This window comes from Centruroides vittatus, unplaced genomic scaffold, assembly GCF_030686945.1.
Source record: "Centruroides vittatus isolate TY-2023 unplaced genomic scaffold, ASM3068694v2 contig_10, whole genome shotgun sequence".
Taxonomy (NCBI): Eukaryota; Metazoa; Arthropoda; class Arachnida; order Scorpiones; family Buthidae; genus Centruroides; species Centruroides vittatus.
This window is the reverse complement of record NW_027120658.1, coordinates 449,843-477,098: the sequence shown is the minus strand read 5'-3', so window position 1 is coordinate 477,098 and position 27,256 is coordinate 449,843. Positions and strand designations below refer to the sequence as shown.

At 28.8% G+C, this 27,256-nt stretch overlaps 1 protein-coding gene across 1 annotated transcript; it reads right to left on the bottom strand.

Annotated features, from left to right (window-relative positions):
• Nucleotides 1-431: 431 nt before the first annotated feature.
• LOC136970280 (glycerol-3-phosphate phosphatase-like) lies at nucleotides 432-27,256 on the bottom strand. The gene is made up of 8 exons (XM_067265007.1): nucleotides 27,078-27,256; nucleotides 22,975-23,042; nucleotides 19,698-19,790; nucleotides 14,501-14,638; nucleotides 12,415-12,474; nucleotides 5,084-5,231; nucleotides 4,848-4,992; nucleotides 432-871 (listed from the first exon to the last, which is right to left on the bottom strand). The coding sequence occupies exons 1-8, from the start codon at nucleotides 27,163-27,165 to the stop codon at nucleotides 688-690; spliced, it is 924 nt and encodes a 307-aa protein (XP_067121108.1). The 5' UTR covers nucleotides 27,166-27,256; the 3' UTR covers nucleotides 432-687.

Here is a 27,256-nt window from a genome sequence, read left to right as displayed (position 1 = left end):
GAATAAGCTATTTAAAAATTTATTTGAATATTTTTGGTATGATTTAAGTTCCATTTTCAGATATTAGTATTAGTAACAATAGCCATAGTTACGAAACACGGAGCCTAAGAAAGTCTGAATATGTTTATATTATTTTAAATTATACTTTATAGCCTCTTAAAATATGCTGGTCAGTTATTTATTCATATAAGAAGATTCAAGAAAGCAGTCAAAAAAGAATGAGTTATGTTCCTATAGACATCTGTATATCATCTCTATATTTCAATAATAAATGAACAATAAAGTACTGATAAATTTTTACATGTAATACATTTATTTTAAGATGCTAAAAATTCAGTAATACAATATATAAAACTAATATATATATATATATATATTTATTTTTTCATATACTAAATTAATAGAACAACAACAACATAAAAATACTTTATAACAAATATTCATCACAGACTAATACTGTATTTAAAATACTGTGCGAATCCCTGATAAATGCACTTTCAATACGTAAATGCAATAAAGCACTCTCTTAGTTTCTTTACTTTGATTATCACAAGTTTTGCAATATTTAAGTTTTTGAACTATTAAAAATAATTGACTAAATTTTAAAATTTATTAAGCTCTGCAATACAACATTACAATAAATATTTTAGAATAAATTAGCAATCTGAAATAAATTAAATTTTATTATTATAATTTAAGCAATTTTCCTAATTCACCTAAACTCTGAATATAATAATCAGGAACTAAATTCTGTTCTTCAAACTTCTTGCTCTTTTTGAGTTCTTCAATATCTTCTAAGTTATGAGTCCCCGTTAATACCAAAAGTGTTTTCAAATTATTGTTTTTTCCAAGCAAGATGTCAGAATCCAACCTTTAAAATTTAATAAATTAAGTAATTTAATAATATTTATATATTCATACTATCAATACATATTAAAGTTAATACAATATTAAAGTTTATATTCATTGTTATAATATTTTATTCCATGATAGTTCTAATTAATTGTCATTCTTATTAATGACTGAACTTTTAACCTTTGACTAGATGCATAAATTACATGTACAGTACAATCCAGTATAACTAGGTTGCAACTTTAAAAAATTTGTAGACCTATAAATTCTCACTGTTGTCCATCTGTCTTTAACTTAATCTCGAGAACGGAGTTAGATAGATGAAAGACGAGACCAGATATGGAAAGCTTAGGGGCAGGAGACCCCAATTAACTACATAAGAACTTCCAATGCAAACTGCCGACTCACGTTATTTTGATTGAAAAATTTTCCCCAAAAGGTGTTAGATGATCAACATGATTCTATTGTTAAAGGAAAAGTATGACGTACCGAGGCAAGCCAATACTAATTTGAGGTAGGGAGTATATATTTTAAAGTAAATGGATTAAACATATGATTAAAAGTAGCAATTTGGCATTATGACAATGTTACAATAAATAATTGCTCATTCATTTATAAATACCATTTGATCAAGAAAAGTTATGAATGCAAACAAACTACTTCAAACAACCTTTACTCTGCAGTAAAATTAATTCTTTACTCTAACTCTAAAGGTTGTTTAAAGTAGTTTGTTTGTAGTAATGCAGTGTACATAGTAAGTTATGAATGCAATTCTTTCAATAGTTGGGCTGCAATTTGAAAAAATTGTAGACCTATAAATTGCCACTGTTATTGTCTGTCCTTCCTTAATCTTGAGAATGGTGTTAGAAAGATGAAGGTCAAAAGTATATATTTTGAATTAAATAAATTAAAAATATGATTAAAAATTGCAGCTCATTCATATCACAATGCTTTTACTATCCATTCAATTGTTTACTTTTTTGGTTAGTTATAGCATCAACAATTGAAAGTTAAATTCTTGTGTATTACCAGGGTTTTTGAAGCAATTTTGAAACTTTTGGCTCAATTTTTTTAGAGACATTATATAGATACAGAACAAAAATATTAGTATTGAACAATAAGACAAAACCTATAAAAAAGTAAGGGCTTACAATAGCTGGTTATGTTTGTGTTAAGAGCTTTATTTACCCATTTAATTTTCTTTTTCTTTATATGTTTTAAAAGAGTCAAAATTTATGCTCAATTTTTTTTATGTTGTTTGGAAATGATGAGTATATGAAAAAAGTGTCACAATGATCATCTGAAAAAATTTTGAATGATATGAAAATGGAGGAATGAAATAAAATTTAAATTTTGTTAACAGTTATTAAAATTTAAATTTCAGAGTTAGCAAAAATTCATAACATCCTATTTAGTTTATTAATTGATAGTAATGACTAGTAATTAATCCATTATAGTATACAATCCAAAAAAGTGGACTGTGCTTAAGTCCATATTTACTATAATTTCATGTAGATAACCCATGGGTTATCAGTGTTTGGAAGGGAATGTAAGTTATGCAATTGGGCAGGTTGTATCCTGATTTCAAATTCCAATCATGAATTAAAGTTAATTCACAACTATACAACCAGCCAGTGGCAAGCAATGAACCCACCAATTATCTATTCATACATTCATAAGAAATGACATTAGGTATTTAGCTCTATATCCCACTGTTTTTATGACCCTGACCTATTTGAACAAATTAAGATTTAAGTTTTTAACAAATATTTACAATTAAGATACAGATTAATCTTCAGTCTAATACAAAATATAAAAAGTGAAAAATAATTAAATTTTATTCAATAATTATTTACAATTAAAAAAAAGCTTTAAGAAATACTTTAATATCAATAAAATTATTTTCTAAAATATAAATGCACACTCACTGCTGTTAACGGCAGTGGGTGTGTATTTATATTTTATTAGACATTATCAGGTTTAGTGGATGTTTATTTGTGTAAAATTATTTTCTGTTTAATTTATTCTGAGTTTATTTTATTATTATTGCTGGATAAAGAAAATTAGTCATAAAATAAAAATGATAAATCACATTTATTTTTGCATTTAATTTACATAATTGGGACAGTTCATAACATCTGCAATTGAATTATGGGGAGGAAAATGAGTACAGGAGTAAATTTCTCAGTAACCATTTCCCTGTTAAGGCTAATTACCATGCATACAAGTTGTCTTCAAACACACATCAGCAAAGATAATACATAAGTGCATGATTAAGTACCATATATCTCGGCAGATAAGACAATAGTTGAACCATAAAAAAAAAGGCCCCCAAAATCCGGGGTCGTCTTATAGGACAGATACAAAAAAAAATTAGATTGAAATTTATATAAATTAAAACCATTATAAAAAAACAGACAAATTGTAATTATTTACTAGTAGAGAGTAGGGTATGTGCACAAAATAGAAGGTTTTGTAAATAGTCAAGGTCATTACCCAAATGCTGAATCAGTGCAAATGTTTGCAACAATTGCAAGGCAGTGCTGCCAGATGCAAGAAAATAAACTTTGTTCATTTGAAAAATTACAAATAGGACATAATTTCGTATACACTATACAGTATTATTATTCAGATGATGATCGCTGATCTAAACTAAATTCATAGGCCATTGATAGTTTGGGGGTTGTCTTATAGAACAGATATATGCTAAAACTATACAACTTTGACGAAAATTTATACCTCGTCTTATCTGAAGGTTGTCTTATCTGCCAAGAAATACAGTGCTTGTATGAAGTCCACTATAATAAGGTATTGTCTTTGCTAATGCATGCTCAGATTGAAAGTTATTTAATATTTTAGATTTTATAAAATTTTATTTTAATTAATGTAAAACAAATGTCGACATTATAGAGTTTAAAAAATAAAACAAAAAAGTAATGTCATCTGTTATGCATTGCCAACACCATAGCCCCAGGGCTTGGGGATATAAAAAATGGCTAACAAAGTAATCCATTGTCTTTGTGTAGTCAGCGTCACATGTGTAAAATGGAATGCAATATAAAACTATTGCAAAGAGCTTTGAACTTGTTATTCTATTCATATTAGTTAAGACAATATTTGGCTTTTTGTTTTTCAGAAAGAGGATTCTATCTGTTTTTCAAGTAAGTACTGATTTTCTGTAAGACTTCAAATTTACATTCAAGCTTACATATATCAACTATTAAGAGTATTTAAGAATTTGATACTAATACACTGGATTTTTGGAAGATATATGAAGAATGCTTGTGATTTTATCTACCTGCAAACAGTATCAACGATGAACAAAGAAAAAAGAATTCCTTGAACAGTAATTGAATCAGACTTAGTGACTGATTAGGTCGTTGGCTGGCCTGAAATTAATGAACAATCTGAAATGTGAAGAAATAACTAGATTGTTAAAAAGATCACTTCAACACTGAACCTAACAAAATAATACAGAGATTTTATTTTAATAAGATGAATAAGTTATCAAATGAGACAATTTCAGAGTATATCGCAAAACTTTGTCATCTACGTGAACATTGTAATTTTGTAGATCTGAACAATATGCTGAGAGATAGACTAGTATGTGACATTTGTGAATTAATACTAGAAAAAGAGTGTCAGTGGAGCAGACATTAAGATTTGAAACAGCCCAGAGAATTTGTCTAGCAAGCAAAGTAGCAAACAGAGATGCTTTCACATTCCTGACTTTTAATACAAATATGTACCATAACTAATAGTCAAATACTTAAGAAAACATACAACAATTCAGATAATTTGGATAGGAAAGTTTATGCACTAATGGGTCAAGGAAGATATTACAATTATATTAATTGTAATACATCATATTAATGAAACATTAATATTTAAAAAAAGTCTTCATAAAACATTCAATATTATACATTAATGAAAACAACAACTGACCTTTAACCAATTGTTTATTTTATTATTTAATGCTAAATATTTATTTTTACCTGTCACCAATCATAATGCACTTATTTGGATTTAAATCAGGATGACTAGACTGAATTGCTTCAAATATAGGATTATATGGTTTACCACATATTATGGGATTTCTTTTAGTAACATTATTGATGGCTGCAACAACTGGTCCAGTTCCTATTCATAAATAGATTAAAACAATATAAATTGAAAATTGAATTTTATAAAAGAGAACTAATAATTAAAAAAATATTTCATTATTGCTTACCAGGAACAATTAAATTTTTTATTACAGGAAATGCTTCATCAATATTTGTTGCCAAGAAAAGGCAATCTGAATTTCTTAAATAACTGCAAGCTTTTAAAAGTTTAAGAAAATTAAACTGTTCATCCAAGCAAGCAATAACTGCACCAACCTAAAATAAATATTCTCATTAAGTATTAAAATAATGGCACAATGAATAGATCAAAAACTTTATCATATTTGCTTATATATAAAATAATGAGATTAACCTCAAAGCATTGACTGCTGATTGTAGATTACAAATTACATCTCCATCAAATTTTTCCAAGGGACGCTCTTATGCTTTTATCATTATCATCATAAATAATCCAAATTCATCAGCAACTGTCAAGTTCATTGATTCAGCTGATGATATTTTTTAAATAATTTTTCAAAAGTTGATAACTAATTCGTTAAAATTTATTTCAGTTTTGATAAACTAGTTATACAGGATGGTTATAATTAAACATGAGGTATTCAGAGCTCTGTGTAGAAAGAGCTAATGGACAAAATGTAATCAAATTTAGTATGCATACCTTCCTAACCCTGGGATTTTTACTTTGCAAATAAAATGTTTACAAAATTTTCCAATAGAGGGAAATTTAGAGCTAATGTTTCTGCAGTTTGCATATTAGATAGGCTGTCATAAAATTTGTGCAATATAAAGAAATTGAGACACAAAGTGCATTGAGTTTTTTGTAACTCACAATACAATATAATGTCACATAGGTAATTTTACATTCCATACATGGAAATGTTCAAGTAGCAATTAAATCAGACTAATGGTTCTTATGTATGTGTCCTCTATCTTACTAGGCAAAAGATTAAAAAATTAACATTCAGGCGTTAAACTATGTACGAATATTGCTATAAATACTAGCGCTTTCGACAAAACTATTTCCGTCTTCATCAGGCAGATAATAACGGTTAAAATCCTTTTTTGAACCAAAAATTTTTAATTTTCTCATCTCTTGCCTATTTAGTGATCAGCGTGAAGTCCACCATCGTTACAATTACCTCTATCTTACTGTTCTAAAGCATGCATTTGATGAACAATGTGCTCAATGGTGGAATGTAAGTGACTCAGATGCAATTATTTTGAATGTAGTGAAATTCTGTCTTTCAAGGAAGAAACATCACTTTAATAAACAAGGCTCTTCAAGTATCCCCATGACCAAAAATCACAAGGGGACAAGACTGGTGATTACGATGGCCATGCTGTTGGAAATGATCAAGTAATCACTCTTTTACTCATGAAGTCCTGACATAATAACTTTTGCACATTGACACCAAGGGTGGTGTTCCATCTTGCATAAAGACTGTGTTATCCAAACAATTTATTTGTTGAACTGTAGTGATAACAAAGTTTTGAAGTATATCTCCACATCTAATTGCATTGACATAACTCATCATAGTGCCCAGATGTACTGTTTTCTTCAAAAAAATATGATCCAATGATGATGAATTCTGCAAGCCCACACCACATTGTGATTTTTGATTGATGAAAAGAAATTTATTGATAAACATGTTGGCTTTCTCAAGACTAAACATGGCAGTTGTGAGTGTCCACTATACCATTCAAATAAAAATGGGCTTCAGAGTCAAAGAATTTACCAGAGCCACGAATGACATGAGAAGTGATTTCTGCCGAGCACAATCATCAGGAACAATTTATGACTGATATATCCTATAAAAATAAAATTGCAATATTTGCCACAAAATTGTTTGGAATGACAACAAAAACATTAGTATTCAAGTTAAGTGATTCTAGAATAAATTAAAGCTTGCATTCATTTTTGAATTATAAATTTCCAAAGGAAGATCAGTTAAGAAGACTGAAAACATTCAAGAAACAAACTTTTACTACACCATTAAAGTAGTCACACTGAGGTTAATAATAGTGCAGTTATCAATAGTAGAATGAAAATATTTAAAATCTCAGATATTTAAAAATATTATTATTTACTCTTTCCCAAAACAAATATAACTTTAATAAATGATCTTGAACAATTATTATTTATTAATAATCACAATTCAAGAGTGATAAATTGTAATAAAGAAAAATTAATGCTTTTACATTCACAATGGCAAGACTTTTTTTACTTTTCATTACATAATAATTTTTCAAAAATAAAACCATATATAATCTTTATTATTGAATAGATGATGCTACCTTCCACTTTATTCTAAGGCTTAGACTAAGCCTCGTGTTTCTGGCAGTTTCAAAATAAATCAGATGATATTTAGTCAAATATTCAAATTTTGATAGTCAGAAAAACAAAATATTCAATATTTGGCAACATTAACATCTGAATGATTATTTGATATTAAAAAAAAACTCAGTTCAGTCTATCCCTAATAGAAGCATACCCCAGCTCCCTGTTACCTTTGGTCACGAAGCCTTGAAATAATGAAGTCCACAATTTCAAGTCCATTTGAAAAATATTAAAATATCAAGGTCATGCTCAGAACTTATTTGGTTACCTAATGACTGCAATTTGTCACCTACTCCCAGTTTTAGGTGTGTCTGTTTTAACAGTTTCTCGCATCATCAGAACAATTTAGTTGTTGCTTACACTTTGTAAGATCTAGTAAAATTGTACACTGTGTTTCAACGTGGTGTACTGCAATAAATGAGGTATGAAGAAAATAGTAAGTTGTACTAGAAAAAGAAAATAACATTCAATAGATTAGAAATCAAGTTATCCAGTTGGCTCAATCAATAGGTTTCAAAACTGTGGACAAAGAGGATGTAAGAAATTTATTAATTGCTAAAGATGATAGTTACTCAGTGGACAATTTAGAAAAACTTGTTACTAACAAAGCAAAAAAAAAAAAAAAAAAAGTGAAATTAAAGAAGTCCCTACCAAAATATGTTTGTAACCAAAGATTTAAACAGGTGTTTGAATGACATCAAAAAAAAATCATGATTTAGGAAAAAGTATTATTGTTAAGTGATCATCAGTGTTAATGGCAATAAATCTGTACAGACAATTGTTAAATGAAAGAGTGTATATATATATGTGTGTGTGTGTGCTTGTGCATGCATACATATGTACGTAGCTATATATACAGAAATTTGCCATTTCAAAAAGTGCCTAGCCATTTCTTGGAATACTAGCATATCCTCATTTCAAGAAGTCTACATTTATCTACATTTCAAGAAGTGACTAGAAAAACTAGAAAGCTTCTAGTTTTTCTGGTCACTTTCTTGAAATGTTAACCTGGTTTCTGCATGTATTGAAATGGGTGTATATTTCAGCACCTGTGTAATGAAATTAGCCATTTCATGAAATGTCCAATAACTTATTTGCACATGGCATAAAACAAAACAATGTTCCAGACTTCTGTATATTGTAACATGCAGATTACTGGATACATGTATGTCCTTGTGGAAATTTTTGCATATTTTATACTTTTTTCAATTTCGGCTATTTTTGTTGTTGGCACTAAGAGGTCTTTTTTCTCATACCCAATATGGGTTTGGCCAGACCCACAATTATGGTGCCTGATGAAACTCTAATTCCATCCAAAATTTTGTATATAGTTTTCCATTTCCTTTCAATTTGAAATATGCTAATCACCTTATTATACAGATTCCCACTTAACAGAATTAGATTACAACTCCAGTTTTTATGATTAGTACAAATAATAAATATAACTATATAAACATCTCAATAACCAAATATATATTAATAATCAACTAACCAACAACCAAATTAAATTTGGAAATTATTATATGAATAACAAAGTAGACATTAGGCACTATCTCTCAATGGAAGAAGTAATTATATTTTAATTTTAAATTTAGAATTTAGAATAGTCTGAAAGAAAATAATCAGCCCAGAGCGGGAGTCAAACCAGCAACCTCAACTTACCATGAGGCGTGCTGACCAGTTACACCACTAGGACCTCTGAGCAACTCCTCCCTTCCAGACACATTTAAACTTTGGAAGAAAAGAATTATATCTAGACTATTCTAAATGCTAAATTAAAATATATTTAGTTACTCTTTCCATTAAGAGATGGCACCTTACATCTGCCTTGTTATTCATATAATAATTTCCAAATTTAATATTTGTAGCATAATTCCTGCCTGATTAATTCAGTTGTTGGTTAGTTAATTATTTACAAATGTAACAAATGTATTTAATTACTAAATATTTTCTATTAATCAATAATTCTGAAGCAATATTACACAATGAAAAGTTTTATTCTGGAAATGAAACTTCATTTTATGATAGTATATATATGAAAAATTAGAATTTAATTTATGATGACTTGTTTAATGATGGTTTTTCTAGGAACCAATTACATCATAAATGCAAAAATTACAATATTGATAACATATTTTAAATAATCTTATTATTCATTTTAGATGTAAAATTCAAAGTTTGAAATATACAGTAGAGCATCAATTATCCGACTCAATTGGGGACTGGGATTGGTCGAATAACTGAAAAAACGGATAACCGAAAAGTATGATAAAATACATTATTAGTATAGTACGTTAGTATATTAGTATATCCCATGTAATTAGTATATTAGTATATTGCTATTAACCTACTTTGCATTGAATTTTCATCGATGTTAAGCCTAACAAAATTTTTTTTTAAATAATCATTGCTATTGTATCGTTAAAAATTATTTCTTTATTTTGCACAAAATAAATACAGTACTGTACATTAAAAATATAAAACAAAAAAAATATATTCAGGTTACATATTTTATATAAAGTAGGCCTATACATTAGAAAAAGAAGTCCAAAATTTTCTTTTGCTTCACAGCTGATATTCGTTTTTTTGCTGCTAAATCTTGCACACGTTTTAAAAACAGCAATTGGATAGCATCGTTAAATAAAATTAAACCTCATTTAAATACTGGCCTCCCTCTCATAGTCAAGCTAGTGTTGCCAGCTAAAACAAGCAAAAATTTAACAAAAATAATATTAAAGTAGCCAAGACATAGCCAAATATTGTAGTGTCATATCATTAGCGGACATTTGAATTTGCGAACTAGAACGCGGTCAGTTAACCAATGTGATGGTTGATCGGGGGTCGGATAATCGATGCTCTACTGTAGTTGAGAAATTAAATCAGGGTTTCCAATCTGGGGTCTAGTCTTAATATTTTCAATAATATCAATTTTCAGTATCCAGTAACAACAAGAGGCTGATTTGGAATATACAAACATCAAACAACACATGGCCATGGATATCTGTGAAGTTTATTGAACATTAATTATACACCGTTAAAAACCTTAAAATTCCAGTAAAAAAATTTAATAGATAAACATTTTTGATTAATAAAATCATCTTCAGGTCTGAAGTTTGTTGAAAAAAAGGAATAAAAATGCTTTAAAAAATTATTAGGAATTTATTATTTGGTGGAATTATTCTTTCTCTTCAAATAATATACTGACACAAAACTAGTATGACAATATGTTAAAGCCTGTTAGAGAGATGATATTGATCATAATTCCACCAAATAATAAGTTTCCTAATGATCGTTTAAGATTTTTCTTCCTTTATTCAATGAACTTCACACATATCCAGAGACACACCTCTGGTGTGGTGGCTATGTAAAAGTTTAAATGCTCATAACTTCTGATAAGTGCATCTTTCAAAAAACTGTTTTAGGTATAATTGTATTTTTTTATGTAAAATCATAATATGCAATAAAACATGGAAGTTCTCATTTAAGAAAATGAAGTTGATCCTATTTTCATCAATTGTAGCAACATCTATAATATAATTGACAACCCAACATGTGGCCCCTTTGAAGAATAACATTTTTGGTTCAATGATTTTTTTGTAGAATGCATTTTTTCATGTTATTCCAGTGGACTGATTAAAACAGACCACTCTTTATATTTTTTCCTGTGTTATGTTTACAAAAAAAATTTTTGCTAAAATTAGTACAAATTTATTAAAAAGATATATTTTTTTAATCAAATAATTCACATTCACAAAAGTTACAATATACAAAAGTGCAGAAACATGTTTACTTGTTTTGTTTTCTACCATATGCTAATAAGCTACTGGACATTACATGAAATGTCTAGTTCCATTAGAGAGATGTTGAAACATATACCCTTTTCAGTATTTACAGAAATCAAGTTAGCATTTCAAGAAGTGATCACAAAAACTAGATTCTGAAAGAAAAGTCTAGGTACTTCTTGAAATAGCAAATTTCAGTATGTGGCTACAACATATGCACATGCACCCACACATACAGTTGAACTCAGTTATAATGAGAAAGATTTCCTTGTTATAACCATTAGTCATTATATCTGTGAAGAGCAGTGACATAACTAGGGGAGAATGGACAGCTGCCTTGAGTGCAAACACATAGGGGTGCCCCACAGCAGCAAAATTTGTAGCAAAGTCACTGATAATAAGCGATATCTATCTTTTAATTTTTAATTCTAAATAAGTTGATTAAAAAAATATATGTAATTACATTATACAGTATTTTTATTAATAGTTATATAAACTATAATATAATTAATATTTAACAATTTATTTTTTGTGATTAAAGATAATATTAATTAATAATATGTCCAATTTCAGTTAGTCACTTCATCTACAAATCTTAAAACTGATGATTGCTCTATTTTTTGATAATAATGTTATTGTCAAAGATGACAAAAAAACTTTCTGCACACTTGGATGTTTTCAGCACCATGTTCTAAGTTGCAAATAATTTCTATTTTTTCATAAACTGAGAGAGATTTTCTTTTCTTTAGAGACATCTTTCTCAAATAAGGGTTTGTTTCTAAGTTGAGTATGTGGTAATTTTACAATTGTAGTGATGATGATTACGTAAATTGGCATAGTAGTGCTGGAAGTTAGGCAAGAAACAGGAGGGGTGGTCTCCAAAAAGAAATTTTTATGAGAAATAAGTGTGTAATCGATGCAGGTCATAAAACTAAGCAACCCTTTCATTTTTATCTCTTCCAACAATTCTTATCACATTTCTTACTACTTGAACAATCAAGAATGTTTGCATGTTTGTATAGCTACCAAAATTTGCTCAGTATATCCATGAAGTACCTTTTTATAACTGAGAAAATGTATGGAAATATGTATAAATTAAAATTGTTATGGCATTTGCTCATTATAATCATAAATGTATATTATAATAAACATGGACTGTAATAATACTGTGTGTGTGTATATATATATATATATATATACATACATATATATACATATACATACATACATACACAGTTGAACTTGGTGTATATAATTCATTTCTCATTATTCTTCATATGTAAAAAACTAATAATATATCAAAAAACAAAAAAATTACCTCAGGATCCAAGGTAACATTTTCAATATAGTCAGTCCAAGTACTACTCATAGGTTCGGGCTAAAATTTAAAATTTATTACATTATTATTTTCTTACCGGAACGACTGTGTCTTAATTTTTAACATTTAACATTAACTAAAAATTTAACATCTGACAGAACTTCAAAAAAAAAAAAAAAGAAAGAAAAATTATTAGAAAAATCTCTCCATTATAAAATACTTTTTATATAAATTACAAACATTTAAAATATCCATATATTTTTTGTATCAACTGGATATATAAATTACAACACAAACACATCTTTAAAAAATCCAGCAATGACGTTACTAAATAATGTTTTCAATCAGTTTAACTGATCTTCAGTTACAATAAAATAGAACTTAAAATAGAACATGAATACAAAAATTTTAAAATAAACTATAAGAAAAATTTTTTAAAAACCTATAAGAAGAATTTTAAAATAAATAAATAAATAACAGAAATCATTGTTGAGATTTATAAATAAATAACTACAGAAATAAAATAAACAATAAAAAGTGAAAATAGACAAATAAATGTCCCTTAATAAAATTAACTTTTATAAAAGGACAGCCAATGCAGTAGACATTGTTTTGTTTAAAGATTTTAAAAGTATTCTTCTAATTTTAAGAGATTTTAATAAGCAAAAAAAAAAAAATATTTTCAATTACTGATACGGAAAACTGAATGTAAAATATAATGACCAACTGGTTGAAGTGGTAAAGGTATTCTGGGGACCCGAGATCAAATCTGGGCAGGTAAACAACCCCAAAACTTTTTATGGCAGTCCTGGATACATCATTGTGCCTGTCTCTCATCACTTAGCTACCTCATTGTGACCTTGGCCAAATACACAATACACATGATTAACAATCCCTCTCAGTGCAGCAGAAAGTAAAAAAAAAAAAAAAAATGAAATATAAAATGTAGTCTATTCTCAAATTTAATAAAATAAAAGTTCTTGTATAAAAATTAAATTATTTGTAGTATCTTATATTTAAATATAAGATACTACAAATAAGACCTACAAGTAAGACCCCATTTAATGCTGCCTCAATTAACACTGATTTGATATAACATGGTCTGCTCGAAGCCTAAAAAACACTCAAAATTTATGCAAATTCAAATTAATGCAGCATTTTATTGATTCGTATATAATACGGTTATTTACGAACACAAACCAATCAGCAAAAGATGGTAATTCATAGTAGTACTATACTTTCCTTAAATCTATGTTTGTTTTGTGCAATTTTAGAAAAAAATATAATATCATGGATGCCATAGGAAATATCGACTTCACTTGGCAAGAATTAACTGATAAATGCATGAACAGAATGTGGAAGAAGTTATGACTGAAGGAATCCAAGAATCCTCAACAAGAAGAGCCTATCACTGTATCGGTTAGGTTGACAAAATTGTCAACCTAACCGATACAGTAGGACTAGGAAATGTAGACGAGCAGGATATTGAGGAGTTACCGCAGGTTTCTGATGAGCCTTGCCAACAACGACCTTCAAGAACTGGCAGAAAAAGAAATTTGTATAGAACTGGAAAATAATGATTCTAAAAACGAAGCACCCAAAGAATTTCTCTACAGATTTCCTTAGTAAAAGTTTGGTAACAATAACAGAAATTGTTGATCAAATTGTAGCGAATGATCCAGATTTTGAAAGGTGTGCAAAAGCAAAACGAGGCATTTTGGATGTGATCTTCCGCTATCAACATTTGCTTAAGGAAAGAAAAAAGGAGACAAATAAAACTACACAACTTTATCGCAAGAAACAAAATTTCAGAAGGGCACAACCTTAGTCACAAAAAATAAACTTTACACTTCTGTGTGCATATGTTTGTGTTATTTAACATATTTTATTATGCAAATTGATATAAAAATAACTTAAAATTATACTAAAATTTGTTTATTTTTGGTCGCGTGTTCACCTATCCCTATTTACTCTGTGTTAAAATAACCTCGTTTAATGCTGTTTCACTTAGCACTTTGTCGTCTAGAAACACATCCCCCATGTTAAGCAAGGTCTTACTGTATTAATATTTAAATATCACATTTACCCCAACAGGAAGAGATGAAATTCCCATTTTGTTTAATTCTTCCTGAAGAGCTACTGAGCCCAAAATATATGCTTTCTTCTCAAACTTCTTTGATTGAAGATAAAATGATAAAGCATAGCCAGAAGTAAATATTTCATCCTAAAACAAAAAACTAAATAAATTATTTTGTAAAGTATTTTAAACTGTAAAAGATTTCATAAGGATTATTAAAAATTATCACATTACTTTCAATCAATGTAAAATTTAAAAATTTATAAAATACAATAAATAATCTGAAAAGAGATTATAAAAAATTGAAACAATTATTATTAATGGAAAAGAAATACAGTGGGTGATCAATTAACAAACATAATTTGTTCCAAGACTATGTTTGCTACCCGAATTGTTTGTTAACCGATTATCAATTTACCATAGATTTTTATGAGAATTGATTAATTCCTTCTGGAGACCCCAAAAAATAAATAAAAAATTATATACTTTCTTACTATGTTTATTTATATGTAATAATAATAATAATACATACATCCACAGTCTTGTATTTTTATCAGTCATTTTTTTCATTTTTGGGGTATTAAAGAATCTGTCCAATGTTGAATGCTTTTCTTTCTTCAGGATTTTTCGGAAGTAATTAATAGCATTGTCATTGTAGAGATTCCCAAGCCTATTAACTTCAACCTGATTTGCATGCCTTCTAAGACTGTTGTACTGACATCTTCCCACTTCTTCAAAAGATTTTTTATAGCAGATATCATCTTTGGTCCCCTTTCGTTGTCCACTTTTTCAGAAGAAAACATATTTTGCTAAGTTTCTTGGTATTCTTCATTCAAGACTTCTTCTGTCATCAGATCAATTACCATTATGAGCTCTTCAATGTCATCTTCATTCACCGTCAATTCGAGATCTCTAACAGTTGTCATAGTTTCATCCATAATTTCAGGGACATCATCTCCATCTCTCTGAATGCAGGAGGGACACAGCTTTCGCTAAGCAGAATTCAACTGTCATTGAGTGACTTCTGACCACGCCTTTTGAATGAGCCAGATAGCTTCAAAAATATCAGATTTTTCTTTCCAAGACATTTTTAATGTCATTGTTGAAGAGAACTGGCTTCAAAACACTGATGAAACAGTGCACAAATGTACAATTTCTTCAAATCCATAATAACTTCCTGATTCATTGGCTGAATCAATGAAGTGGTATTCAGAGGCAGAAACTAAACTGTCAGCCAGGGAAAATCTTCCAGCAATTTATCTTTAAGGTCTTTTGGGTGTCCTGGTAGATTATCCAATAGCAACAGTGCTTTCAGTGGCAATTCATTGATCTGAAAGTAATCCTTGATGCTTGGGGCACAAACTTCAAACAGCCATTCTTTGAAAAGAGCCTCATGCTCCATATTCATGCTCCATATTCATTCTCCACATCACTGGCAGTCTTTCTTTAATCATGGAATTTTTTTGAACGCTCTAGGGTTCTCAGAGTGATAGACAAGAAGTGGGATAAGCTTCATATCACAATTAGCATTAGCTCCCAAAAGTAATGTCAATTGATCTTTTGTGGCTTTATGCCCAGGAATATTTTCCTCATCTTTTGTGATGTTGGTATGGTTTGGCCTGCACTTCCAGTTTCATCACAATTGAAAATTTGTTGTGGATAATATCCTTCCTTTTTGATGAATTTTTCTAAACTTGAAACAGAACTTCTCACCTTCTTTATCTGCAAGCCTATTAACTTCAACCTGGTTTGCATGCCATTCTAACACCATTGTTCTGACATCTTCCCATCCTGCTCTAACAGACTCACCATGAATTGCCACTTGGTAGCTTTGAATTCTATCTCCTCATGTGATGAATGTGGAGTTTGTTTCTTCAGTTCTTCAAAAATTTCTGTAGCTTTCTCTTGTTGATAGTCATACAAATTACATCTCTTTTCATTTCCCATTCTTTTACCCAAATTAAAAGCAATCTCTCCACTTTTTCATAGATGGCACATCTTTGTTTTTCAGATGTGATTTTCATTACTCCTTTAGCTGCTTGAGTATTTTTGACTATATCTTTCTTAGCTAAGATTGTGCCTACTCTAGACCTGTTCAAGCTGTACTGTCTAGCAACATCAGACTTCTGCTCATTCTCTACCTCGGCTATTATCTCGTTTGGTTTCTATGGTGAGCACAGTTCTTGACACTCCACTCTTTTTAGGCTCCATAATATAATCAGTTTCTTTTTTAGATAAAAAGTTCATTAAAGCACTGACAAAAATTCAGAGATCAGAATCACTAGTGCACAAAAAAATTATGTGAATGTGAGGCCTGGACAGAATTCGAAATTTGATGTTAAAATGTTAATGAATTTCTGATGGGACAGTAAAGCACTCGCCTTTTGAAAATAAAAACTGACAGATAACTTAACTAGTGCCCAACAATCTCGCAAAAACCATAAAAAATTCTTTGTCAGAAAAGTAAAAAGACTGAAATTACAAGGGAGAGTTTCTAAGTTCGGAGGAATACGATCCAAGCGGTGTTGGGTTGAGCATCAATGTCAACATCTCCTGTACTACGAAAGGTTTTAAATTCTCACCTGGAGACAAGGAAAGACCAATTGGTATTCATTATTTTACATCGTTTCGATGTAAAATAACGAATGTTCTTGTGTTTATTCTGTGAAATGTTCATTATCTGAATGTGTATTTGTTGTCCAATTTGTTTGCAGTCCAAACTGTTTGTTAACTGATCACCCACTGTATATAGTTTAATATCATGTGTTTTCCAAAATAAAAAACTTATTTTAAATAATCTGTTCAATAAACACTGTCATATTTAGTAAGATGTTAATGCTTGTTTTACTAATACACTGGTGTGCAAAATTTAAGCAATGATTGTTTTTTGCCGTAACTTTGCAATCAATCACCTGGAAATCATTCTACCATGTGTAAAATCATCCAGATGGTTTCTTCTAGCCATATTGCATGTACAAACTCACTTGAACTTGCAGCAAACTCTTTAATAGCACCTTTCATCCTTCTTTTTATTGTAGTCTTACACTGCATGTGCTGACTGCATGCATTATGTACCCTTATGTCACTTTTAATGTCTTCTTCCTGACTTTTGCATGTGAATCATCTTTCTACTGAATTAGGGTGTTCATTGTATTGATCACAACAAGCCCTTTTCTACAATTTCATGGCTGTCTGCTTAAAAATTATATTGTTGCTTAAGTTTTGCATGCCAGTGTATATTGAGGGAATAACCAATTATTTCGAAGCTTTTTATAATAAACATTTATACTATAAATTGCTTTCTTTTCAATACCTTATTGTATAAATCATTAAAATTGAAATACCATAAGACCTCTTTCAACATTGTTGAGAAAAAAAAAATTTTTGATCATTGACATTATCATTCTTAAATTTTCTTTATAAACACTGATATTGATTCTGTGAGGCAGGAAATAAATACTGGATATTGTGAACATAATCCTAATTAGAATATTAATCAAATTATATTTTATTTATATCATTTAGCCTACAGTAAAGCTGGTTTCATTATCATATGTCATTTTGCTTAATGTTGTATGTATCATATTCAAAATTTACATTTCATTTCAAACCCACCAGCTCTGGATAAAACTTTCTATTCGTGCTATTTTTTTTCTTGTAAACAATATCATAACTCTATCAAAGCATGTAAAATCAAAGGATTTTGTAAGTGGTTAGTAGCCTATGCCATTGCTGGAACTATCTTGAATATATGTACAAAGTTTTGTAGAAATTGGTTGATGCTGTGCTATGATGTTTATTTTTGTTTATTAACTATTATGATTCATTTTTAATTAATTACAGTATAAATTCAGAAATTTAATGCATTCAAATCCACAAAAAAATCATTACTGAATTAAATAATTCAAATGATAAAATTATTAAAACTGGAAATCAAAACATTAATATTAGTGATGTAACGAATAGTATATTCGACCTCAGCCGAATACCGAATATTCGGCTAAGAGAGTGGCCGAATACCAAATATTCGACCAGGAGCGTGGCCGAATGGCCAAATATTCGGCCAAACTATTCGGCTTGATTAACGCACGTACAAAAATTGGCGCGCAAAAATTATGGCAAGGATCGCGCACCCTGCTCTCTATTTGCCCACTGTCACTACGATTTTTTCTTCCAGTAGGTCTAAATTATTTAAATTAATTTAATTAAATTATAATTATTAAAGTTAATATGAGATGGAGCCTAACGTCTACCTCTAGGGCCAAATTGGTTTATAATTTATGTAATAGCCGTAAATAGCCCGATATGATTCGGCAGTTGTTGGTATTTAGATGTAAGTTATAACTTATAAGTTATTTTATTTGCAATCGATCTTTTTAACTCTTTAATTAAGCACTAAAATTTTGTTTTTACTACGTATTTGTAGACTGAATAGTGCCCTAAGGATATACTTTAGTGGGGACGTATGGTCTAGTTTCTGCCCAGTTGTGGAACAGTTCAAATATATTATTGGGGGTTTTCTATTTGTGAAGTTTTGTGATATTTTGTTGCTATCGTTTTTGTCAATATTTTTAAAATTAACATGATTTCAAATGTTATCTTTTGCATATAATGAAAAATGCTCATTCTTTGTTTTATATATAAAATAAATTATATATTAGTTACTCATCTTCTAGAAATAGATAAATAATTCTTTCATTAAATACGATAAGTTTCAATCAAATGTTTCGTAACTCATTTTAAAATATCGTATAAATATTAAAATATACACGAATACGAATATAACATAATTAACTAAACAATAACATTAATGCCCGATACATTCTAACCTACACGCCATCAATGCCATAAGATATCGGGCTAGATAAACGCTATAATATTATTTAATTACAAAATAATTTAATACTAGAGTTAGATGCTATTTCTTATTAACTTTAATAATTATAATTTAATTTTCAGCATTAATAAAAGTTACCAAAATGATTAATTTACTGTGTTTTTGTTATTTCTTACTCCTGTTTTGAGGTATTTGGTATTCGGCCAAATAGTGACTAAATATTCGGTATTCGGCCGAATAGTGATTTAAATATTCGGTATTCGGCTGAATAGTGAAAAATAGGCCGAATAGGCCGAATACCGGGTAGTAACCGAATATTCGTTACATCACTAATTAATATATATCTTAAACAATAAATAAATTACTTACTGCAGATATGTTAATGCCATATTTTTTACATTTATTTGCATATTGGTCCCTGGTCTTTGTGCCATTATTGGTAACAAGGAAAACTTTTTTCCCCTGTATTAAAAAAACATATAGTTTTAAAATTTCTAAAAATTAATTAAAATTTAACTTAAAATTATTCAACTCACATTTTAAATGAGTAAATAATTATTTAGAATAATCTATACTTTAAATCTATATTTATTTTTTATTCATATTGAATATGGATTTTACATAGTTTAAAATTATTTAACTATAACAAAAGTTACCAGGTTTTAGCAATACATTTAATGATGTTTCTCATAAAGAACAAGTAACTGGAATGATATTTACAGAAACCTGTTTTTGTATTAAAAATACCAAAATGCACAAGAACAAAATAAAAACTGAATGTTTTATTCTAAATTCACATCAATATACATATTTTCAATATGTATAATTATATGATTGTCAGTAAACAGTAGAACTGAATTTTCATAAATTAAATAGAATAAAAATATAATTTAAAATTGTTAGATAATATTTTTACTTTGAAATTGTTATTCCATTTGCTACATAAGAATTCAATTTTCCAAAGACAATATAAATACAGTAAAACTTCATTCAAAGTTAAAGAGGATAACCCCAAGTGGAAACACCAATTCTTCTTGTTTGGTCATTATACACTTTTTCATAAACATTATTTCTCTGCTTAAAAAAATCTTTAAAAAATGTACAACACTCCATTAAAAAAGACTGACAAGCAAAAAAAAACTTAATGGATTTGTATGTGATGATTAGCAATGACATTCTAGCACGTGAAAAAAATATTATACAAAAAGACAATTGTAAAAAAAATGAAATACGTTGCAGAATTTTTAAAATATAGATTTTCATAGATGCTTGCCATTAACATACTTATATCATTTTGCAAAACTTTTGTAGGTTTCAAGCTCTTAAGGACATGTAATTGGACAAGCTCTTGGAAACAAATCATCTAACATTGAAAAAGCTGTTATATTTTTTGAAAGAAAAATGTCCAACTACCTCAAAGAAATTTAGAAAAAATTAGTATTAAAACAAAGTATAAAATGAAACACTTTTAAATATTGTTAAATGGAAACAAAAATGCAAAAAATACAAACTGTCTAATATTTAGTGTTAATTGTTTAATAACATGTAAAAAACAAAGCAAATACTTTAAAAAACTAACTGTCTATGTAAAGGTAAAATATACTTAAGGTATTAGTTTTAATTAAAAATGTAGATTTTTTATTAAAACTAACATCTTAAGTTTTCAGATATCAGTCTGGGCAGGTGCTATACTCCTGTTTAAAAACATTGCTACATATAAGAAGTTCAAAACAGAATCTCCTCTGACAATTTGAAAGATTCAAAACAAGAAGTTCATACAAGAGAACAACCTGAAGCAAGCTTCTAAAAATAACCAAAAACTTTTGTAATCCACACAACTACCTGCTAGAAAAGTAAGCAAGGTGTGTTTATCATTATAGTGAAATTTTTCCAGTTTGGATAATACATTTTAAAAACATCCAAATGATAAAATTTTGGATTTTTATGTATTCCATAAACATTATAAAATTGATTATTTTATCACATTCCTGCTATATTATATATTCAAACAGCAGATAAAAATTTTAATTATTATTATTAAAGGCCATTTGTCAAATTGTATTCATGTCAAATTGCTCACATCAAACTGTTTGCAACAAACTGACCTAGAAATCTTTAATTAAATTGTACTGTTGTTCCACAAGAAATTCTGTTTTTGCTATGATAAACACTTATTACCATCATCATTACATTCACCTAATAATGTTTCATTTGATCTCAACACCTCGGTGCATAACTTTTTTGTCGTTGAGTGTATAAAATGAATGTTGCAGTGAATCTTTAGAATGTTTCAGAAAGTTAATCAATTTTCTAAGTTAAGACTATTTTGAAATGAGCTTATGTGCTTATAATCTGTAATTATTAATGAAATATTAAATTTTAATATTTCTGTATAAAAGATAAATTGCATATTCACCTATCCCTCGTTTTACACGGTACTTCTTTTACATGTTTTCGCTTTTACACGGTTTAAAAAATAAATGTAGAAAATAAACTGGCTAAAATCAAAAGGAACAATTTTTAACTCTAATCTACATCTATATTCCAATCCACCTTAATTATATGTTATAGTTGATATTTAGGATACTAGGTGACAGTTTTATTTCAATCCGTCAAATAGTAACCGATAAACCGATATAGGGTACTCCCCCATACGCATGAAGTTGCATTCATTGCACATAGTTTTAAACCAGAAAATTTTAATTTTTCATATTCATAAGTAACAAACGATTACATTATTTTTAATTACATTTTTTAAATTACATTACATTACATTACACAATTACATTACATTTTATGAATCTTTCAGATTTTATTTTTTGTTCCTTTGTACTTTGTATTTAATTAATAAAAGAATATACAGTCAAACCTGTTTTTATGCGGGGGATAGGGACCGCATTAAAAAACGCATAAAAAAATCTCACGAAACTTCACGAATGGCTGTAAATAATAGTTTTCGCAACACAATTAAAAAATATTTTTTTATGCGGTCAACAGAGACCGCATAAAAAAAGTCTCACATAGAAAATAACTCAAAACCGTACGAAATAGAATTTATTGACAACAGATGTCAGCACTTGACTGCATCGTCTGGTCTATCGTCTGTTTTACATATTTTTGTCCAGGTGGTGTTTTGTTGACTTAAAAAGTAAATTATTTCATTTTTCGCATATTCATGCAATAATATTACTATAATAAGTGCATTTATGCTATAATAAGTTTATTTAGCTATAATAAGTCAACGTAAGACATGACGAATCGCACGAGACTAGTCGCCAACTATACCGCACAAATTAAAAATTCGCATTAAAAAAATCGCACAAATAAAAATCGCACATAAAAAGAGCGCATAAAAACAGGTTTGACTGTATTTTTTTCCCCTTTCAATATTTTTGTTTGATTTATGTACCTTTAAAAAATTGAAAAAAATTCATAATTAATAAACAACGAAATTATGCGTTTTTTGCATACTTTTCGATTTACACGGTTTTACATTCAAAAAGATACAAATTCGATTTACACGTTATTCTCAGGAACCTATCTTCCATGTAAATCGAGGGATAGGTGTATAAATAAATATTTTAGTATTGAGGGAGAAGCAACCATTATTTTATATGCTTAATTTGAATATAACAAATATACTTACCTTATTTTTTAAAATATTAATTGTTTCAGCAGAACCTGGAATAGGCTCTTCTCCATTCCATAAAACCCCTAAAAATGAATAAAAATATGCTCATTCATTTATACATTAAGAAAATATATATTAAATAGATAATAATAATGAATATAAATGTTTTATATAAATGATTGTGTAGTGAATTTACATGAATAAAGAACATGAGGAAGAAAAAATTACTAAATACGAAATAAAATATTTATTTGTTGAAGCATTTACCAGTAATGATATACCGTATTTACTCTCATATAAGACAAGGTTTTTGTCCATTTTTCACTGCTTCAAAAACCTAGGTCGTCCTATACATGCGAGCAAGGGATTCTTTTCATTTTTGTATAATTTTTGTATAATTTTTGTAAATTGTGTATTCACATTTTTTACCAGATCTCACCTTCTGGTGTTTAAAAACAAAAGTATTTTATCTGGGTCATTTGAATCGTTCTTGTGTATTGTCAGGACTAAAGATGAATAGCAATAGGAAAAGCAAAGCTTTTGAATTGAATTCCAAAATTACACAGAAGCCTGATATAAGTTTTAATTCATTCCCATGTGAAATCAAACGATTATTTAGAAATCAGAATTCGAAGAAACTCATAAGTGTAATCGACAAAGAGTGAATTCTACTGTTGAGAATTGGCAAAAAAGCTTCCCGATTGTCCAGCTTTACATGAACAAATGATGATGTTGATTTTACAAATTTTTACAAGACAATGTGTGCATTTATGTGCATTTCATATTTTACTTGTGATTAAACAAAATAAAATTGGAATTGTATTAATAAATCTAATTTTCTTTATTTTGATCTTTAAAGTCACACTTCGTCTTATATGCGAGATCGTCTTATATTCGAGTATATACGGTAATTTATTTAATCGTTAAACAATAATAATAAATTTGTGAATGAAATATCAAAAAATTTGCATTATTTATTATTTACAATATAATTATAGGTCTATCCAAACACAAAAATATATAAATTATTGAAATAAATTATGTTCATATTCTTGAAATGTTGATTGATATTAAGTAATTGTTCAAAATGCTTTAAATTTACCTAATTATAATGAAATTTAATAATGAAAAATTTTTCAAATTTTATTTTTCTTATTCTTGAATTGTAATGTGATTATTATATGCAGCTTTTCAGCTATTCTTAGAATGTAATCAAATTTATGTTTTCAGATAATTTCTGGACATTATCTACATTAACCAATAAAAGTTAAATAATGTATGATCTCTCTCCTGATAATGTATGATACTTTCAAGAGATATATGTTAATTTTAAATGTTTCTTTAATTTTCTTCTGCATATTCCTTTTATTCTTTTCATTCTTTTTATAAATTACTTTTATATTTTATTCAAGCCTATTTACTATTAATACGTTTTAATAATACATTCTTATAAATTAAAGCAACTGAAAATTGTAGACATTTAAAAATATTTTGCAAATTTGTTTTTATAAAATATTATCAAGATCTGAAGAAAGCACAGACACCAATAAGACAAGTTAAAAGACTGTCTTTTGGAATTAAACTTGACATTATTTAGATAAAAATACACTAGTACTTTCAACAGTGCATAACTATAATCTTCAGACAAGAGTTTGAATTAGAACATTGGAAAAATAAACTTCAAAAGAAATTTGAAAATGGAACACATTTTAAAGTTTTTAACATACAAAACATTTGAAAACTTATAAAAGTTTTTGTATCTTATGTTTTTGTTCTTTAAAAAAAATTCGGAATAAAAATGAATATTTTTAATAAAATAATGTTGCTAACAGCTTACTAGGACTCACTCAAGCAGGACCCATATGTTTTTGGAAGATTTAATTGCCCAACAATCAGGCAGCTTAAATATGGGCTGGTTATAGGTTCCAATAGTTAGGATGTGTAATGTCTCTCACATAAATAAGATGTTCTGATCTGTGTACTGGTGGAGTAAGTGGCCTCTGATAATGGCTCCCAATTATGCTCCAATATGCTCTCAGCTAGTTCTGTGGAATATATACTATGCAAGATAGTCTTGGTATTCAACTAATCTACATACTTGCATTTTGCATTTTGGAGGTAGCTCCTATGTAAGAAAACCTAGACACTATCAAATGTTTTAAAGGAATTTTGTAGATCCTCAACCTCTCTTGCATGGAATATTAGTCCCTATCATTGCAAAATATTCAATGTAACAAAGATTGCAGTTTGATAGGAAAGATATATCTATATTTTCTGAAAAGACAGAAAAGGTATAACATAGTATTTTTGAAGGCATAATATAACATGTCACAGGTATGTTGGACACCATATCCTTCCTCAGCCATAGTAAAAATCGGAAAAAGTAATCTCGAAACCATAGATTTGAGATGCTTGAACTTTGCAAAAGAGTAATCCACTTTCTTAACTGCAGACAGAGCACATTCCAATTGTCTATCCATCAAATGGGGATACAAAGAGAGATTTAAATAGGGATGTCATATTAAGATGCTGATAGTCATGGTATAGTAAGGAAGTTGGAAATGAAAACGATGGAACAACTGTAGGAAGCAAGCTGAATTTGTGATAAACCCCAAAATTAAGCCTCACAGTTGTTTAGTATATGTATACATCTGAAAAAGTTATAAAATTATCCTTCTCTTCCCATTTTTTGGAAAAACCTATTGTTGAGTAAAAAGATAACATTAACAAAAACTATCAATTCCTTGCAAGAGCTATCCTTGACTAATGATGTATTATCTACATCTGTAAATATAAGAGAGAATAATGACAGAAAGAAGTACAGTAAAAATCCTAAACTCTACATCTTTCTTAATTAGCTCTGCTATAATGGCCACAACAGAGAACCAAGAGTTTTTGCAAATAGAACAGGTTATAAAGCCAGAAGTAATTATCATCGGTTATCAGAAGAGCCTCCCGTACGTCTAGGACAGGCGGGAAACCGTCGGTACACATACCAAAGGGGCACGCCGACAACTTTTTCCCAGAATGCAACCCAGGGTTCACCTTAGAAATAAATATCCAACATCTTCACCAAACTGTGGGTTTTAACTTAATAGAATACAAATATTTTGAGTTCTAATACTAAATAAAACTACAATAAAACAAAACAAATATTGTCAACTGTTTTAGTAATACTGGTGTTAAGTAATAAGAAAACGAAACAAACATCCTATTTCAAAGACATCTATATCTGCAGTATACCGACTTAAAAGCAAGTTGCCAACTTAGTGGAAAATCCACCAAATTTAGCTTTCCCATAGAATAGTCTAGCCACCCATAGCTCCCAAAAATTTTGGACGGCAGGCAAGAAAACGTTTTCTTCACAAATTCGATAACTTTGGAGCATACTCAAAGCAGGTGGCCCACATACCAATATCATTTTGGAGTATCGGGGCACGAGCTAATACCACTGCCTCAAAAGATCGTACCAAAGTGCATAACAAGAGTACATAAATCTTATAGAAGCAGTACAAATCCAGAATAGCTGAATCCCTCTATCCGTAAGCAATTTAGTCTCCAGAACAAAATAAAAAAACTACATTGGAATTGGAGACCAGTATGGACAATAATTTGGCAAAGCTGTCTATAAAAAGTATGTCAAATGCAACCTCTTGTTTACTAAGGTACTCGATAGCATGGGTCTTGACCTTATCAAATACAAATGGCAAGAACGAAACGTTTCGGAAAATTTCACTTAATATAAATCAAGTCTAAGTATCAAATACGGTTAAATTTACCCATGGTGGACAAACTGGCGGCTTGTCTCTGATTCAAGCAAACAGAAGAAAGGAAACAGTGGGAACGCACGTTCTAACCTAACCTATTCTAATAAATTACCATAATTACTACCAACCAAATTATTAGAATAGGTTAGGTTAGAACGTGGTCTCCATTGTTTCCTTTCTTGTTTGCTGGAATCAGAGACGAGCCGCCATAGGTAAATTTAACCTCAAATACTTATTTTCTTATTAATTTTATTGATTTATATTCTTTAAAAAATAAAAAAGAAACAATAAACTAATCTTTAAACATATTATTGTTCCGTTCCGATGATTATCTCATCGATAATTTCTTACCATCGCAATCACACAATACAAAATCTATTAAATTTAAAAATCCTTCTTTAACTACTCCAGCATCGACGAGTTTAGGACAAGTTGTCATTTTCCAATTATTCGTATAAATAAAATACCATTTATTTGTCTAGAATAAGGATAACTTGCAGACAACTATAAATATCCCGTGTTCTCATTGG